The sequence below is a fragment of the Budorcas taxicolor genome, chromosome 3 (assembly GCF_023091745.1).
Source record: "Budorcas taxicolor isolate Tak-1 chromosome 3, Takin1.1, whole genome shotgun sequence".
Classification (NCBI taxonomy): Eukaryota; Metazoa; Chordata; class Mammalia; order Artiodactyla; family Bovidae; genus Budorcas; species Budorcas taxicolor.
The window spans coordinates 92,382,338-92,400,013 of record NC_068912.1 but is presented as its reverse complement, the minus strand read 5'-3'; the positions used below and the strand labels follow the sequence as shown (position 1 = coordinate 92,400,013).

The window sequence follows — 17,676 nt, the reverse complement described above, 5'->3', positions numbered from 1 at the left end:
AAAACTCTGCTATACTAAGGAGTTCTGTCTAATCTAAAAAGTATTACATACTTATTCATTAGCATGGGCTGATAAAGCTACAGTATATATCATCCATTATGTGTAACAGTCAATCTAAATGATCTACAGACATACTCCCAAGAAAGGTAGGTCACAAAAAAGTGTAAGGTAAATTAATATTAACTTGGAAATGTGATTTATCTCCAGTCAAAGACAAGAAGTATTTTTAGGAAGATCGTCATTTCTGGCAAACAACTTAAGGTAAATTTCTACAGGTCTGTGACCCTCATAGCGGTTTCCACATTTATATCTTTTTTCTAAGGCAGATTAAGGATTAAAAGGCAAGTATATTAAGTTTTTTATTCAAACCTTAAGTCTGAGAAACTGGGAGTTAGAAGACATGAGTGTTAGTTTTGATTCTGCCACTTGCTTATCTGTGCGATTTTGAGAAAATCGTTTTACCTCTAGTCATCTTTTTGTTGTCTTTATAATGAGGTTGAAAAAAAGATTTTTGGGGGGCCTCTTATTTCCCAAGCTTACTGTGAGGGTCAAATAGCATAACATCCATGAAACTATAAAGCTCTATGCAAATGTACATTAACAGATGCGTATATGTAAGTATGTGTGACTGTATGTATGACTAATCTTTGATGATCTAATTCACAAGCTGCTGCTGCTGCTAAGTCACTTCAGTTGTGTCCGACTCTGCAACCCCATAGATGGCAGCCCACCAGGCTCCCCCGTCCCTGGGATTCTCCAGGCAAGAACACTGGAGTGGGTTGCCATTTCCTTCTCCCATGCATGAAAGTGAAAAGTGAAAGTGAAGTCACTCAGTCATGTCCAACTCTTAGCGACCCCATGGACTACAGCCCACCAGGCTCCTCCATCCATGGGATTTTCCAGACAAGAGTACTGGAGTGGGGTGCCATTGCCTTCTCCGGATTCACAAGCTACTCAACAAATATTTTAAGACACTGTGGAGTCAAAATGAAGAAGTCATAGTATCATGATTTCTAGAAACTTCCAGTTGTGAGAGGAGTGGTACATTAAAAATAAATAATTATACAACAAAAGAATAAATAAGGTAATAGAGGCAAATATCAAATGCTATTGGAGCCAAACAAAAAGGTAAAGCAGCCTGCCTGAAGGAAGGGACAGATGTCAGAGAGGAGATAACAACTGGGCTTAAAAAACCGGCCCATTTACTAGAATTTTATCCAGATACATGGACTTCACAATAGAACACAAACAGCCACAAGATCTATGTTACAACTGGCTCTGCTTTCAATAGTTAGAACTAGTACCTCTCTTACCACAAGTCTAAATGAAAGGTTTAGATAAGATGAATGCGTAATTTCTTCCAGCTCTAAAATTATATGATTCTACGAGTCAAACTCAGATCACTGTATAAATACCAAGAAAGAAAACTCAAGAGGGTAATAAAGTAGCCAGAACTATTAAAAAAGGAGTTCTTTCTGGATGGACGTGGAGGTTCTTTGCTTAGTGAAATAAGTCAGAGAAAGACAAATATTGTGAACCTCTTACATGTGGAATCTAAAAAATAAACTAGTGAGTACAACAAAAAAGAAAGAGATGTACAGATAAAGAGAACAAACTGGTGGGGAGAGGGAAATGGGGAGGGGTAAGATAGGGTAGGGACTAAGAGGTACAAACTACTATGAATAAAATAAATAAGCTCCAAAGAAAGCTGAGAGCCAACTGTGGTGTTGGAGAAGACTCTTGAGAGACCCTTGGACTGCAAGGAGATCCAACCAGTCCATTCCAAAGGAGATCAGTCCTGGGTGTTCTTTGGAAGGACTGATGTTGAGGCTGAAACTCCAATATTTTGGCCACCTGACGCGAAGAGTTGACTCACTGGAAAAGACCCTGATGCTGAGAAAGATTGAGGGCAGGAGAAGAAGGGGACAACAGAGGATGAGATGGTTGGATGGCAACATCGACTTGATAGACATGGCCTTGGGTGGACTCCAGGAGTTGGTGATGGACAGGGAAGCCTGGCGTGCTAGGGTTCATGGGGTCGCAAAGAGTCGGACACGACTGAGCAAATGAACTGAACTGAACTGAACTGAAGGATATATTGTGTAACACGGCAATTATAGCCAATATTTTATAATAACTATACATGAATATAACCTTTAAAATTGTGAATCACTACACTGTACACCTGAACTTACATGATACTGTAAATCAATTATACCTCAATTAAAATAAAAAAAATTTGTTTTTTGCTGCACCAAGTGACATGTGGGGTCTCAGTTCCCCAACTAGGGATCAAACTCTCGGCCCCTATAGGGAAGCGAGGAGTAATAACTCTTGGACCATGAGGGAAGTTCTATATACCTCAGTTTGTTTTTTTTTAAAGGAGTTCTTCCATTAACCATTTACTTTTTTCTTAGAACTTAAAAGTCTGAGAATGATATGTGTCTCTATCTAGAATAAGCTCTAGCACAGTAAAGAGTGATAACTGGAATGATATCAAGAAGCTAAGAACTGAAAAATGCAGGTGGATAGCAAGAAGTGAAGCATTCAGTTCAGCAAAAATTGCTTAGACTAGAAAGAAAACAGGCAGTAGATAGGAAGTTGTAATGTTTACATTCCTATTTACCAATAAAAATTCGGAATAAAACCAGATATTAAAAGGTATACTTCCAAAAAATGAGGTAGTTGTTGTTTGAAATTATGCCTTGACAGACTACATTTTAAATAACTATTATCAGAAAAAGTTCAGTTTAGGAATTATAAAGAGAATAATAAAAAACTTAAATATACGCAACTGAATTAGCTCCAGGATTGTACTAAAGTGGGTAATCAAGTAATTCAGTTCACCAAACATTTATTAAACTATGCTTAACAGCGCTAGTTGTTGTAAAATACGTAATCTCAGTACTCATAGCGTTCACTGACCTAATGTTAAGACTTTAATGAAGAAAAAAGAGTAACTCTTACCCATCAATCATATTTTCAGGTGGGTGTTTTTCATCACTTGATGTAGCTAAAATAACTTCAGTCCCTTCAGAGCTCAAACAAAGATCAACTTTTCTCATCTTAAAGTGTTTAATCTGCAAGGAAAACAGTAACAAAACGATAACAAAAATAACTTTACTCTCTGAACTTCATCTGAGAAAAGGAAGAGACAGAAAGTCTGTTGCCTAGCACACAGCTTAACAACCAAGTTATTCAACCAGTGGGAGGGACTCTAGCATGTTTATTTACGTAAGTAAACTTCTGACTTCTCCCAGGGATAATCTGTAAGATATGAGTGTTTCCAATACTCTACTTCACAAAACAAGTCCCTGACACTGACATAATTTTTCTGCTTCTAAAATTAAAAATCCTCAATAAATATCTGGGAACAGTTAATAAGCTAGAATAACATGACTTGGTAAGTTATGTTTTTAAAAAGTATTTGTATTATTATATTTCTGAAATTTAAAAAATGCAGAGTATAAAAAGAGACTTTGTACCTATTTATCCATACAAGTATCAACTGAAGTAGTAAGCAACATTATTTAAATATTTAAAAATACCTATCATCATTTTTTTAGCAGAAATGTGAAATAAGAGAGAAGGCAACTTTTCACTCATTATTAAATTCTAAATCAGTCACTTGGTTGATGAACTTAAAGACATTTCTGTTGGAGAGTAATAGTTGAAGTTTGATAAAAAAGCATATTGAAAAGATATTGTTGAGCTCTTCCATGAACCCTGGAGGGTAAGACAGAAGGAAGACCAGAGGAGATTACATCAAAACTTACCTTCCTACTTGATCTGCTGGTGAGAGGACACAAAGCAATATATAGATGCAAAATGACAATGAAAGCTGTATCTGTAAAGAATTAAAAAGATGAATAGTGTTTGGAAAAGAGAGAAAGGCTTCCAATACACTTCACATGTTGGCCCAAGTGTCTAACTTAAAAAAAAAAACAAAACTATTTCAAATAAACAAGAGGGTACAGTGAATATTACATATATTAAATAACTATATACCAACTTCCCAGATTTAATAAATGTTAATGTTTGCCATATGTACTTTTTTTTGTCCTTATTCCTTTCCCTGCCCAGTGGTAATAGCTATTCTGAAATTGGGGGAATATTCTCCCTGACTATATTTTTATTTATTTATTGGCCATGCTGTGTGGCACGCAGTATCTTAATTTCCCATGAAGTGTGGAATCTTAACCACTGGATCGCCAAGGAAGTCCCTGACTATTATTTTTATACTTTTACCATATATGGTCAAGAAGATCCCCTACAGGAGGAAATGGCAACCCACTCCAGTATTGTTGCTTGGAAAATTCCATGGACAGAGAAGCCTGGTGGACTACAGTACTGGGGTCAAAAGAGTGAGACATGGCTGAGCAACTGAGCATACATAGTATGGACTATTTCAAAATTTAGATGCTTTCATGGTATATACTTGCTACTTGCTTTGTTCATTCAATATTATGTCTTCAAGATTTTATTATGTTGATGTAATCTACTTTATTCATTTTAACTGCTATAAGATATTTCTCCATTTCTCTAATGATGGTTATTTAGGTCTGTTTCCAATTCTTTGGCTATTATAAACAGATTTATAACGCACATCTTTGTGCATGCATCCATAGGCACATCTGGGAGAAAATCTTTATAATAAATCGTATTTTTCTTTGTAGAAGTAAAATTGTTGAATTTAGAATTAGTATACCTCCAAGTCAAAAACTGATGATTTGATCTCTAAATCTAATACAGTATCATTTGCAGTATATGAAAGTTTCTGCTCCCTCATATTCTCACCAACTTGGTATTGTTAGACAGTTTTGGTCAATCTCGTTGGTGTGAAATGGTATCTCAATACGGTTTAAACTTGTATTTCCATGATTACTAATGAGGTTGAATACTTTTTCATTTTCACGGGCCACTCACGCCTCTTCTTATTTGCTTTTTCTTATCTTTGCTCATTTTCTATTGGATTTCTATTTTTCCTTCTGCCCTTTTCCTTTTATAGAAAAAAAATATCCTGGGTACAAATACTTTGCTATAGCATTACAAATATCTTCTATACTATAGCTTGGTTTTTCTTTTTAACATTTTTGTGTGTGTGTGTGTGCAAGAGCTCCTCCATCATACACACCTTCTTTGTTTTTGAACTACAACATACATACATTTCAGTTCAGTTCAGTCACTCAGTCGTGTCCAACTCCTTGAGACCCCATGAATTGCAGCACGCCAGGCCTTCCTGTCCATCACCAACTTCCGGAGTTCACTCAGACTCACATCCATCGAGTCAGTGATGCCATCCAGCCATCTCATCCTCTGTTGTCCCCTTCTCCTCCTGCCCCCAATCCCTCTCAGCATCAGTCTTTTCCAATGAGTCAACACTTTGCATGAGGGTGGCCAAAGTATGGAGTTTCAGCCTTAGCATCATTCCTTCCAAAGAAATCCCAGGGCTGATCTCCTTGCAGTCCAAGGGACTCTCAAGAGTCTTCTCCAACACCACAGTTCAAAAGCATCAATTCTTCGGCGCTCAGGTTTCTTCACAGTCCATCTCTCACATCCATACATGACCATAGCCTTGACTAGACGGACCTTTGTTGGCAAAGTAATGTTTCTGCTTTTCAATATGCTATCTAGGTTGGTTATAACTTTTCTTCCAAGGAGTAAGCGTCTTTTAACTTCATGGCTGCAGTCACCATCTGCAGTGATTCTGGAGCCCCCGCAAAATAGCCTGACACTGTTTCCACTGTTTCCCCATCTATTTCCCATGAAGTGATGGGACCAGATGCCATGATCTTCATTTTCTGAATGTTGAGCTTTAAGCCAACTTTTTCACTCTCCTCTTTCACTTTCATCAAGAGGCTCTTTAGTTCCTCTTCACTTTCTGCCATAAGGCTGGTGTCATCTGCATATCTGAGGTTATTGATATTTCTCCCAGCAATCTTGATTCCAGCTCATGCTTCTTCCAGTCCAGGGTTTCTCATGATGTACTCTGCATATAAGTTAAATAAGCAGGAGGACAATATACAGCCTTGACATACTCCTTTTCCTATTTGGAACCAGTCTGTTGGTCCATGTCCAGTTCTAACTGTTGCTTCTTGATCTGCATATAGGTTTCTCAAGAGGCAGGTCAGGTGGTCTGATATTCCCATCTCTTTCAGAATTTTCCACAGTTTATTGTGATCCACACAGTCAAAGGCTTTGGCATAAATAAAGTCAATAAAGCAGAAATAGATGTTTTTCTGGAACTCTCTTGCTTTTTCCATGATCCAGCAGATGTTGGCAATTTGATCTCTGGTTCCTCTGCCTTTTCTAAAACCAGCTTGAACATCTGGAAGTTCACGGTTCACATATTGCTGAAGCCTGGCTTGGAGAATTTCGAGCACTACTTTACTAGCGTGTGAGATGACTGCAACTGTGCGGTAGTTTGAGCATTCTTTGGCATAGCCTTTCTTTGGGATTGGAATGAAAACTGACCTTTTCCAGTCCTGTGGCCACTGCTGAGTTTTCCAAATTTGCTGGCATATTGAGTGCAGCACTTTCACAGCATCATCTTTCGGGATTTGAAATAGCTCAACTGGAATGCCATCACCTCCACTAGTTTTGTTCGTGTGATGCTTTCTAAGGTCCACTTGACTTCACATTTCAGGATGTCTGGCTCTAGGTGAGTGATCACACCATCCTGATTATCTGGGTCATGAAGATCTTTTTTGTACAGTTCTTCTGTGTATTCTTGCCACCTCTTAATATTCTGCTTCTGTTAGGTCCATACCATTTCTGTCCTTTATCGAGCCCATCTTTGCATGAAATGGCATCTTTAATTCTCTTGACGAGATCTCTAGTCTTTCCCATTCTGTTGTTTTCCTCTATTTCTTTGCATTGATCACTGAGGAAGGCTTTCTTATCTCTTCTTGCTATTCTTTGGAACTCTGCATTCAGATGCTTATATCTTTCCTTTTCTCCTTTGCTTTTCACTTCTCTTACCTCTTCAGACAGCCATTTTGCTTTTTTGCATTTCTTTTCCATGGGGACGGTCTTGATCTCTGTCTCCTGTACAATGTCACGAACCTCCGTCCATAGTTCATCAGGCACTCTATCTATCAGATCGAGTCCCTTAAATCTATTTCTCACTTCCACTGTATAATTATAAGGGATTTGATTTAGGTCATACCTGAATGGTCTAGTGGTTTTCCCTATTTTCTTCAATTTATGTCTGAATTTGGCAATAAAGAGTTCATGATCTGAGCCACAGTCAGCTCCTGGTCTTGTTTTTGTTGACTGTATAGAGCTTCTCCATCTTTGGCTGCAAAGAATATAATCAATCTGATTTCACTACTGACCATCTGGTGATGTCCATGTGTAAAGTTTTCTCTTGTATTGTTGGAAGAGGGTGTTTGCTATGACCAGTGCATTTTCTTGGCAAAACTCTATTAGTCTTTGCCCTGCTTCATTCTGTATTCCAAGGCCAAATTTGCCTGTTACCTCAGGTGTTTCTTGACTTCCTACTTTTGCTTTCCAGTCCCCTATAATGAAAGGATATCTTTTTTGGGTGTTAGTTCTAAAAGGTCTTGTAGGTCTTCATAGAACCGTTCAGCTTCTTCAGCGTTACTGGTTGGGGCATAGACTTGGATTACCGTGATATTGAATGGTTTGCCTTGAAAACGAACAGAGATCATTCTGTCGTTTTTGAGACTGCATCCAAGTACTGCATTTCGGACTCTTCTGTTACCATGATGGCTACTCCATTTCTTCTGAGGGATTCCTGCCCGCAGTAGTAGATATAATGGTCATCTGAGTTAAATTCACCCATTCCAGTCCATTTTAGTTCGCTGATTCCTAGAATGTCGACGTTCACTCTTGCCATCTCCTGTTCGACCACTTCCAATTTGCCTTGATTCATGGACCTGACATTCCAGGTTCCTGTGCAATGTTGCTCTTTACAGCATTTGACCTTTCTTCTATTGCCAGTCATATCCACAACTCGGTATTGTTTTTGCTTTGGCTTCATCCTGTCATTCTTTCTGGAGTTATTTCTCCACTGATCTCCAGTAGCATACTGGGCACCTACTGACCTGGGGCGTTCCTCTTTCAGTATCCTATCTTTCTGCATTTTCATACTGTTCATGGGGTTCTCAAGGCAAGAATACTGAAGTGGTTTGCCATTCCCTACTCCAGTGGACCACATTCTGTGAGACCTCTCCACCATGACCCGCCCGTCTTGGGTGGCCCCACACGACATGGCTTAGTTTCATTGAGGTAGACAAGGCTGTGGTCCTAGTGTGGTTAGACTGACTAGTTTTCTGTGATTATGGTTTTTACATACATACAGAAAAGATTACAAATCGTAAGTATATGGTCCAATAGATTTTCACAGGAACAGAGTGTCACCAGCACTTGAGACAGGCCCTTCTGATGCCCCCTCCTAGTCATTATCCCTTTCTCCTTCCCAAAGATAGCATAGTCGTTATTTCTCACACAATAAATTTTGCCTTAACATCATGTAAATGGAACCATACAGTTGGTACTCGCTTATATCTGGCTTCTTTCACTCATCATAATGTGTCTGAGATTTACCCACCTTGTTATGTGTAGCAGAGTTGAAGTGCAACTGAGTATCCCAGTCCCCACCCAGCTCAACTCAAAATAAGATCAAGGAAATCAACCCCTCAGTGGAGTTTCACAGGAAACTGGGCGTGAGCTAAAAAGCAAAAAAAGGTTTCTATGGTCTTGGGTACTTAGATTAAGCTCTGATGAAGGAAGGAACTGATCTCACTCTCAAATATGTGAAATCAGAGGTAAAGCTGAAACTATTAAAATAAACCTACAACTTTACCCTTAGTTGGACTGAAGTGATCTCTTATCCTAGCTATTAGACAAAGAAAATGTTGTGTTCTTTCTGGGAAAAAACCCACCTACTTCAGTATCTGTTTTTTTTTTTAATGTCCGCCAGCCCTGCCAGCCACGCCACCCAGCCCCCGCCCGTTCAGTATCTGTTGTTCTTAAGCACAGTGTCAAACACACAAAGTCACTTGAATAGCACAGGGAATTATAGCCATTATTTTTTAATAACTTTTAATGGAGTTATAACTTATAATCTATAAAAATACTGAACCACTATGCTATCTACCTGAGATTAAAATAATTCTGTAAATCAAGTACACTTCAATAAAAATTAAAAAATAAAACCTCTTCTAAAAAACAAAAACTTGGCAAAAAAAAGTCATTTGAAGCAGATCTACAGATGACCCAAGTGCTGGAATTATAAACTGACTAGCGAATTCAGTGATAAGATGGACAAAATGGGTGCAAGGAAAGGGAATTAACAGAGAAATGTAAACTATTAAAAGAAACACAATGAAAATTCCAGAACTGAAAAAATACCATATCTGAAATAAAGAATTCACCTGATGGGTTTAACATCATATTAGACACAACACAAGAAAAGGTCAGTGAACTTTAAAAGACAGGTCAATAGAAATAATCCAATATGAAACAGAGTAGGGGGAAGCTGAAAACAAAACAGAGCATCATGCACCTATGAAACAATATCAAACTAGTCTGAAATATCAATACATGTAATTAAAATCCCAGAAGAGGAAGACAAAGAGGATAATATAGACGAATAATTTAAGGTGATATGGCTGAAAAATATCTAAAATCTATGAAAGACATAAACCCACAGATCCAGGAAGTTCAGTGAACCATAAGTTGGATAAATACAAAGAAGATCCCACCAAGGCACACCTTAGTTGACTGCTGAAAATTAAAGAAAGAGAAAAAAATTAAAAGCAGTCAAGCAAGAAACATCTTATATGCAGCAAAACAACAAGAAGAATCAAAATTGACTTCTCATCATTACCAGTGGAAGCCAAAAGACAATGGAATGACATCTTTGATGTGCCGAATGAAAAAATAAATAATTTTATTTTCAATAAAAATATCCTCTAAATGTGACAGCAAAATAAAGACAAAAACTGAAAATATTTGTTATCAATGCAAAGAGTTGGACACAACTGAAGTGACTTAGCACACACACAGACTCATAGTACAAAAAATATTAAATGAAGTACTTGATAATTCCTAGTTGAATTCTGGATCTGCGGGAAGGAATGAAGAGCACTAAAGATGGTAAATATATTTATTTCTAACATAAAGAATATTATTAAAATTTCTAAAGGACTACTGACTAGGGGACTTCCATGGTGGTCCAGCAGTTAAGACTCCACGTCTCCACTGTAGGGGGTACAGTGTTTTTTTCAAACATTCTTTTTCCTTTTTAAAAAAAATCTCTTGGCTGTACTACACAGAATGTGGGATCTCAGCTCATTGACCAGGAATCAAAGCCATGTCCTGCATTGAAAGCACACAGTCTTAACCACTGGACCGCCAGGGAAGTCCCAAGGGGGCACAGGTTTGATCCCTGTGTGTCAGGTTATTAAGATCCTGCACTGCTGTGTGGTGGGGCCAAAAAATAAGACTACTGACTGAAGTAAAAATAATATCAAGGACTGGTAGAAATTTAACAGATGAAAGTAATAGACACAATAACAACACAAAAGAGAAAGACAAATGAGGCTGTACTTTTTGTAAAGTACTTTGGTAAAGTTCTAATGTTGAACATAAACTGATAGGCTATTAATTCAAAGTAGAGTAATATAGTGAGGATACATGTTATAATCCTAGAATTAGGATAATACAACCACTAAAAAAACATAAAGAGTTATAGGAAGGAGGTCAACAGAGAAGAAAAATTGGAATACCATAAAATATATGATAAATCTGAAAGGCAGAAAAGAAAAAAAGAAGATAGGACAAATTGAAAACAAATTACCAGAAGACAAATTTAAGTACAAATATACAGATTATTCCATTAAATATTAGTAAATCAAACACTGTATTATCAGACTGAAGGGGAAAAAAACAACCAAGTACTCTTTTCAAGAGACACACTCTAAATAAGAAAGTAAAAGGACAGTATAAGATAGAATAAAATCTTAGCATCTCATCAGGTAAATTCCCCTATTTAAATTTTCCCTTATTTAAAACCAAATTTTTTTGGTTCTATCCTCTATACATTATTACAAAGTTTTATTAAATTATATTAAAATATTTTTGAGATGTGGATTATATCCATTATAGATTGAATTCAATCTACTGTGGATTCAATTCCATTATAGGCTAATTTGGAGAGAAGAGACACGTTTATGATAATGAGTTTTCAAATACATGGATCTGGAATATCTTTTCATTAAGACTTCTTTTAAGTCCTTAAACTATATAGTTTCCTACAAACATATCTTCAGCTTTATTATAAGATTCACTCTTTGACACCTTATGGTTTCCATTATTACATAAATGGGATCTTAAAAAAATTTTTTTTTAAAGTCTTATTCTTTACCACACAAGGAATATTTCTAACATTTCACCATTAAATGTGATGTTCACTGAAGATTTCTGTCAGACACTGTTCACTAGGTTATAGAAATTCCTTTAGTTTGTTCGTTTTTTTTTCTTTTAAACACAGATGAACACTGAATTTTATCAAATGCTCTTCTAACATTTACTAAAGTGACCATATAGATGTTTGTATATGTTGCTAATGTGATAAATCAAGATTTTCTAATGTTATAGAATCCCCAGTTTGTAGCATAAAATCTATCTACATGGCCAAGGTATAATATTAGTATTTTCATCCATAGTTGGATTTAGTTTGCTAGTATTTTTAGAAATTTTGCAAATATATTTCTAAGTTTAACTTGCCTATAATTGTTTTTGTTGTTATTTAGTCCATGTTTGGATTTGGAATTTAGACTATACCCCTAACATAAAGAAGTCAGAAAGTTTCCCTTATTTTTCTGTTTGCTAGGTTATTGGATCCTATAAGTCTAGTAATGTGTGTGTAGATTTTTTTATTTCAACAGTTCTTTTATTATTTCAACAGGCTTTCTATACCTTCTTGAGTCAATTTTGAAATTTATATTCTGACAAAATTATCTATTTCTTCGTAGTTTTTTTTTATTGGCACCAAGTTCATTTTCTATTGTAATTCTATTGATAAAATCTAGTATTGATATTGTTAAAAAACTGTGGTAAGATTGGTCAAGAAAAAAGGCATATATGCTAATGTTTTTATTTTTCCTTTTTTCTTGCCAATTTTATAACAGCTTTTAATACTATTGATACCAAGGAACTGGTGCTTTGTTTTTTTTTTAATTTTTATTTTTACTTTATTTTGCTTTACAATACTATATTGGTTTTGCCATACATTGACATGAATCTGCCATGGGTGTACATGAGTTCCCAATCCTGAACCCCCCTCCCACCTCCCACCTCCCACCCCATATTATCTCTCTGGATCATCCCCGTGCACCAGCCCCAAGCATCCTGTATCCTGTATCGAACATAGACTGGCGATTCGTTTCTTACATGATAGTATAAATGTTTCAATGCCATTCTCTCAAATCATCCCACCCTCTCCCTCTCCCACAGAGTCCAAAAGTCCATTTTATACATCTGTGTCTCTTTTGCTGTGTTGCATATGGGGTTATCATTACCATCTTTCTAAATTCCATATATATGTGTTAGTATACTGTATTGGTGTTTTTCTTCCTGGCTTACTTCACTCTGTATAATAGGCTCCAGTTTCATCCACCTCATTAGAATTGATTCAAATGTATTCTTTTTAATGGCTGAGTAATACTCCATTGTGTATATGTACCACAGCTTTCCTATCCATTCATCTGCTGATGCACATCTAGGTTGTTTCCATGTCCTGGCTATTATAAACAGTGCTGTGATGAACATTGGGATACAAGGGAACTGGTTTGCATGAACACTGTTAACCCTTAGTTTGAGGACAAGAAATCTGGTAAATTCCTAGAAATAAAGATTGAGGTACTTGGATGTTAATTTTCAACAAAATTCTGAAATTACTGTATTTTATGTTATTAAAAGCATGGCTTTGAAAATCTAAACAAGAAAGTAGCAAAACTAAAAGCAACAGTAACATTAATTCAAAAGTTATATCAAACTTAAATATTTCTTTTTGTTTGTTTGATAGAGTTACTACCTATCAGAGATATTTCTGAACATTTCAACAAACTTCAGACCAGGTATCTCAAGATATCCTGTGGACTAGCTGAATAAACAAGGATGGGTGATAGGCAGTACTTTAGGTAGATATTTATTTCTCAGAATGGTTATACTCAAATAACGATTAATGGAACAGAATGAATTGTGAAGACCTCTATCCTTATCACATTCAACATTTTTCTTAATTAAGGATGAAAAAAATGTTTATTAATGTTGCAGAGGACACAAAGCTGGGATGTCAGCTAATATGCTAGATGACACAATTAGCACACAAAAAGATCTGAGCAAGCTAAAAAGATAGACTGCCATGAATAAGATATTTAATAAGAAGTGTAAAGGCCTATGTGATTGAAGTCACTCAGTCGTGTCTGACTCTGTGACCCCATGGACGGTAGCCTACCAGGCTCCTCTGTCCATAGGATCTTCTAGGCAAGAGTACTGGAGTGGGTTGCCATTTCCTTCTCCAGGAGATCTTCCCAACCCAGGGATCGAACCCAGGTCTCCCACATTGTAGGCAGACGCTTTACCATCTGAGCCACCAGGGAAGAGCCCTGTTAAAGGCCTATACTCAGACTTTAAAAAGTCAATCACATCAGGAATGGTCTTGATCATGGATTGGCAGACTACTGCCTGAGAGCCAAGTCTACCCTGACATCTGTTTTTGTGTGGTCCATGAACTAAGAATGCTTTTTACATTTTAAAATATTTTTCAAAATCAAAATATTTTGTGCCACATGAAAATTATATGAAATATGAAATGCATAGAGTTCACTGTCCATGGATAGTTTTATTGGAAATGGCCACACACATTCATTTATATAGACTGTCTATGGCTACTTCTGTGCTATAGTGACAGAGCAGAATAGCTGTGACAAACTATAAGACTCATAAAACCTAAAATATTTATTATCTGGCCCATTAGAGAAAAAGTTTGCCAACCTTTCACCTATACGTATAAAAGGTAGAGGATCAGTTGATTGCAAACTCACTATAAGACAAGATAAAACTGTATCTGCCCCCAAAGGCAAAGGAATGTTACTTCAAATTGTATTAATAGAGTCATGAAGGAGCCACATTCTATCAAAATCTTTGAAAACCAACTAAGGGCCAGGCACTGTGCTAGTAATGCAAAGATACTATGTAGTTAATCTTTGACTATGTAAACCTAAGACAAAGATGGTGACTAAGACTTGGTTTTTGCCTTTAAGCTGAGTCAAAAAAGATGGCCAAGCATGAAACTAATAATTTGTTACGTGCAAATAGTGTGATACACATCTAGAATACTGTGTTCAGTTCTAGATAGTACAATTTAAGTAGGACATTGTCAGGCTTGATATTGTTCAGAGGAGAACAAAAAGTTCATGATGATCTATAAACTATGTTAATATGGAAAAAGCGCAAAGAATATCGTTTCAAGAAGAGGTAATTTAGTGAGACAAATGTGACTACAAGTTTTAATACCACAAATATTCATAAATAGAAAAAGGATTAGAATGCAATTCTAGTATGAATTTTAAGAAGGAAAACATAATAGATATAAGAACTTTCCTACAAAGCAGATTTTTAATCTTTTCCACCCTTTAAAGTGTCCAAGAAGAAGACTAATTGATTATCTTTGGAAGAAACTTGCACTGGAGTTCTTTTAGACTGAATCAAATTCTAGGAAATGTAGATAATGAAACTTGAATGCCAGGTAAAGATGGTGGGCTTTATTTAGCCTGTGGTTCAGTGGTTCTCAATTGGACTGGGGATGATTTAGCCCCCCATTTGTCCATTTCTGGGGACAATCTGGCCATCACACTGGGGTCTGTGTGTTAGTCGCTCAGTTGTGTCCAACTATTTGCAACTCCATGGACTATACTCTGCCAGGCTCCTCTGTCCATGGTATTCTCCAGGCAAGAATACTGGAGTCGGTAGCTATTCCCTTTTCCCAGAGATCTTCCCTACCCAGAAATCGAACCCTGGTCTCTTGCACTGCAAACAGATTCTTTACATGTGAGCCACCAGGGAAGCCCATAGTGGGGGGAGGGGGGGGGGAATGCTACTGTCATCTAGAAGCATTTGGGCATTTCATGATACTACTGCTGCTGCTGCTGCTAATGCGCTTCAGTCATGTCCGACTCTGTGCGACCCCATAGATGGCAGTCCATTAGGCTCCCCTCTCCCTGGGATTCTCCAGGCAAGAACACTGGAGTGGGTTGCCATTTCCTTCTCCAATGCATGAAAGTGAAAAGTCAAAGTGAAGTCGCTCAGTCGTGTCACACTCTGTGCGACCCCATGGACTGCAGCCTACCAGGCTCCTCCACTCATGGGATTTTCCAGGCAAGAGTACTGGAGTGGGTTGCGATTGCCTTCTCCATCATGATATTACTAAATACCCAAAAATGCATAGGACACTCCCCCAAAACAAATAATTATCTGACTGAAAATGTGAATAGTGTAGAAGTGGGAAAGCCCTGAGGTAATCTATTTGGGGGTGGAAACATGGGGGTTGGTAAGTGACTTGTAAAGCAAGGAGAGAGAGAACCTGCTTTACAAAAGCGTTATTTTAGGGAAATATATCTAGCATTGATGTGTACGTAGTAGACGAATAAGGAAGGGAGTGTAATCTCCAAATGTTGTTTTGTTCTAACCTCACATTCTTACAACCTAAGTTGTCTGAAGGAAGCAAACTTTAATACTAAACTAATTTCATACCTCCTATAGCCACCAATGGAGAAGGCAATGGCAACCCACTCCAGTACTCTTGCCTGGAGAATCCCACGGACGGAGGAGCCTGGTAGGCTACAGTCCATGGGGTCGCTGAGAGTCGGACACGACTGAGGGACTTCACTTTCATGCATTGGAGAAGGAAACGGCAACCCACTCCAGTACTCTTGCCTGGAGAATCCCAGGACTGCAGCCTACCAGGCTTCTCCGCTCATGGGATTCCGTCTGTTGGCTGCCGTCTATGGGGTCGCACAGAGTCGGTCACAACTGACGCGACTTAGCAGCAGCAGCAGCAGCAGGAGCAGAGCCACCAATATCCTTTCTTCTTCCTCTGTTGGGTGGAATTATTCAAATAACAAGTGGCAGAATTTGGGTTCACTTTAAAGCTTTTTGTTGTGGTTAACGAGAAAGTGGCAAACCAATCTCAAAGAACCCCAAAATACAGCTCAGCAGATATGCTGCTTAGCAACTCCAAAATGCAGGTTCAGGGTGTAGTCTAACTCCCCATCCTGGGAGGCCTTACTTAATTCATTTGTGTCCACTCAGGGCCTCAGTTCATTAAAGGCGGTGAACTCTGGGATGCCATCCTTTGCATTTTTAACATTCCCTGACACTGGAATTCCCTGATGCCTGTTCTCTAAACCCAGGGCCACTTAGCCACCCTTTCATCTCCAGTTTAAAGCCATTTCAAGACCTCCAAGAGCCCCAAACACATACTTTTGGACGCCCGGCCCCAATTACATAAAATACACGAGCCCATATCCTATTAATACATTAAATATAACCCTTAAGTATACAGGTTACGTTTCAGTTGATAGGTTACATCTTGATACATTTATTAATTTCGATTCGGAATTGATTTCCCCTTTTGGGGGGTCAAAACATTATTTCTGCCTTCCAAAAAGTTTGTGGGCTGCCACTACTGTCTCCAGGACTCAGAAAACAGACCTGCGTCAGGCTTCCACCATCCGGGTCCCCTCAGCACCCGCCCGCCGTCCTCCGCCTCCTCTCCGCGCGTCTCCTCACAATAACCCGACACGCTCGGTCGCTCCCTCCCCCACCAGCATCCCCCTCCTACGACCTCGTCCAGCCAGGATCCCACCTCCCCCAGGGCTGGCCGCACCGCCCCGCTCGCCTGTTTCCGGTTAGCTCCAAGCTCGCAGAACGCGGGGAGTCGGGATCTCCCTACAGCCCCGCCTTCAGCCCCGCCCCCTCTGCCCCCTCTCCCCTCTCCGCAGGCCTCCAAGGAGTTCGCTGGCGAGCAAGTCCTATTCCCGGCTCTTCGCCCCACCCCGCCCACAGGCTCCGCCCGCCCCCGCCCCCGCCCCACCCTGGGCTGCGTGCCGGCCCCCAGCCCCGCCCCAGCCCCGCCCCCTCTCGCCTAGCCGTCGAAATTTGGTCGCGTACAGCTGTACTCCCGCCTCCTACGCCCCACCTCCCCTGCAGGCCCCGCCCCAGGCCCCGCCCCCGTCCTCTTCACCGCGCGCGGTGAGCTCCGTAGCCCCGCCCAAGGGCCTTCACTAGGCAAGGGCCTTTCCCGAGGCATGGGCCTTTCCCGAGGCATGGGCCTTTCCCGAGGCATGGGCCTTTCCCGAGGCATGGGCCTTTCCCGAGGCATGGGCCTTTCCCGAGGCAAGGGTCGGAGCACGCGTAACCTTCCCTCCCCGAGCAAAGCTAGATCCCTGGGGCCTGTGAGACCCACGGGACCCGCCCTCGCGCAAGCACGCACGCGCACTCCTCATATCTCGAGCTAGGAGCCTTCGGTCCTCAGGTCGCCGGCCTTGGGCCCGGCCCCGCCTCCAAGCCCGACCCCGCCCCTCATGCCGGGTCTCGCGCAGGCGCACCTCCCCTGCCCAGTCTTCCCGCCCCCCACCCCCC

At 39.5% G+C, this 17,676-nt stretch overlaps 1 protein-coding gene across 2 annotated transcripts in view; it reads right to left on the bottom strand.

The window, feature by feature from the left end:
• Positions 1–17,556, bottom strand: part of IFT25 (intraflagellar transport 25) — a 39,473-nt gene extending 21,917 nt beyond the window's left edge. For both annotated transcript variants that reach the window (XM_052637612.1, XM_052637611.1), the window contains exons 1-3: positions 17,528–17,556; positions 3,777–3,847; positions 2,968–3,080 (exon numbers count right to left, since the gene is read on the bottom strand). In XM_052637612.1, coding sequence (XP_052493572.1) covers positions 2,968–3,080; positions 3,777–3,847; positions 17,528–17,540 — 197 coding nt within the window. In that variant the 5' untranslated portion in view covers positions 17,541–17,556. The remainder of the gene's footprint in view (positions 1–2,967; positions 3,081–3,776; positions 3,848–17,527) is intronic.
• Positions 17,557–17,676: the final 120 nt, after the last annotated feature.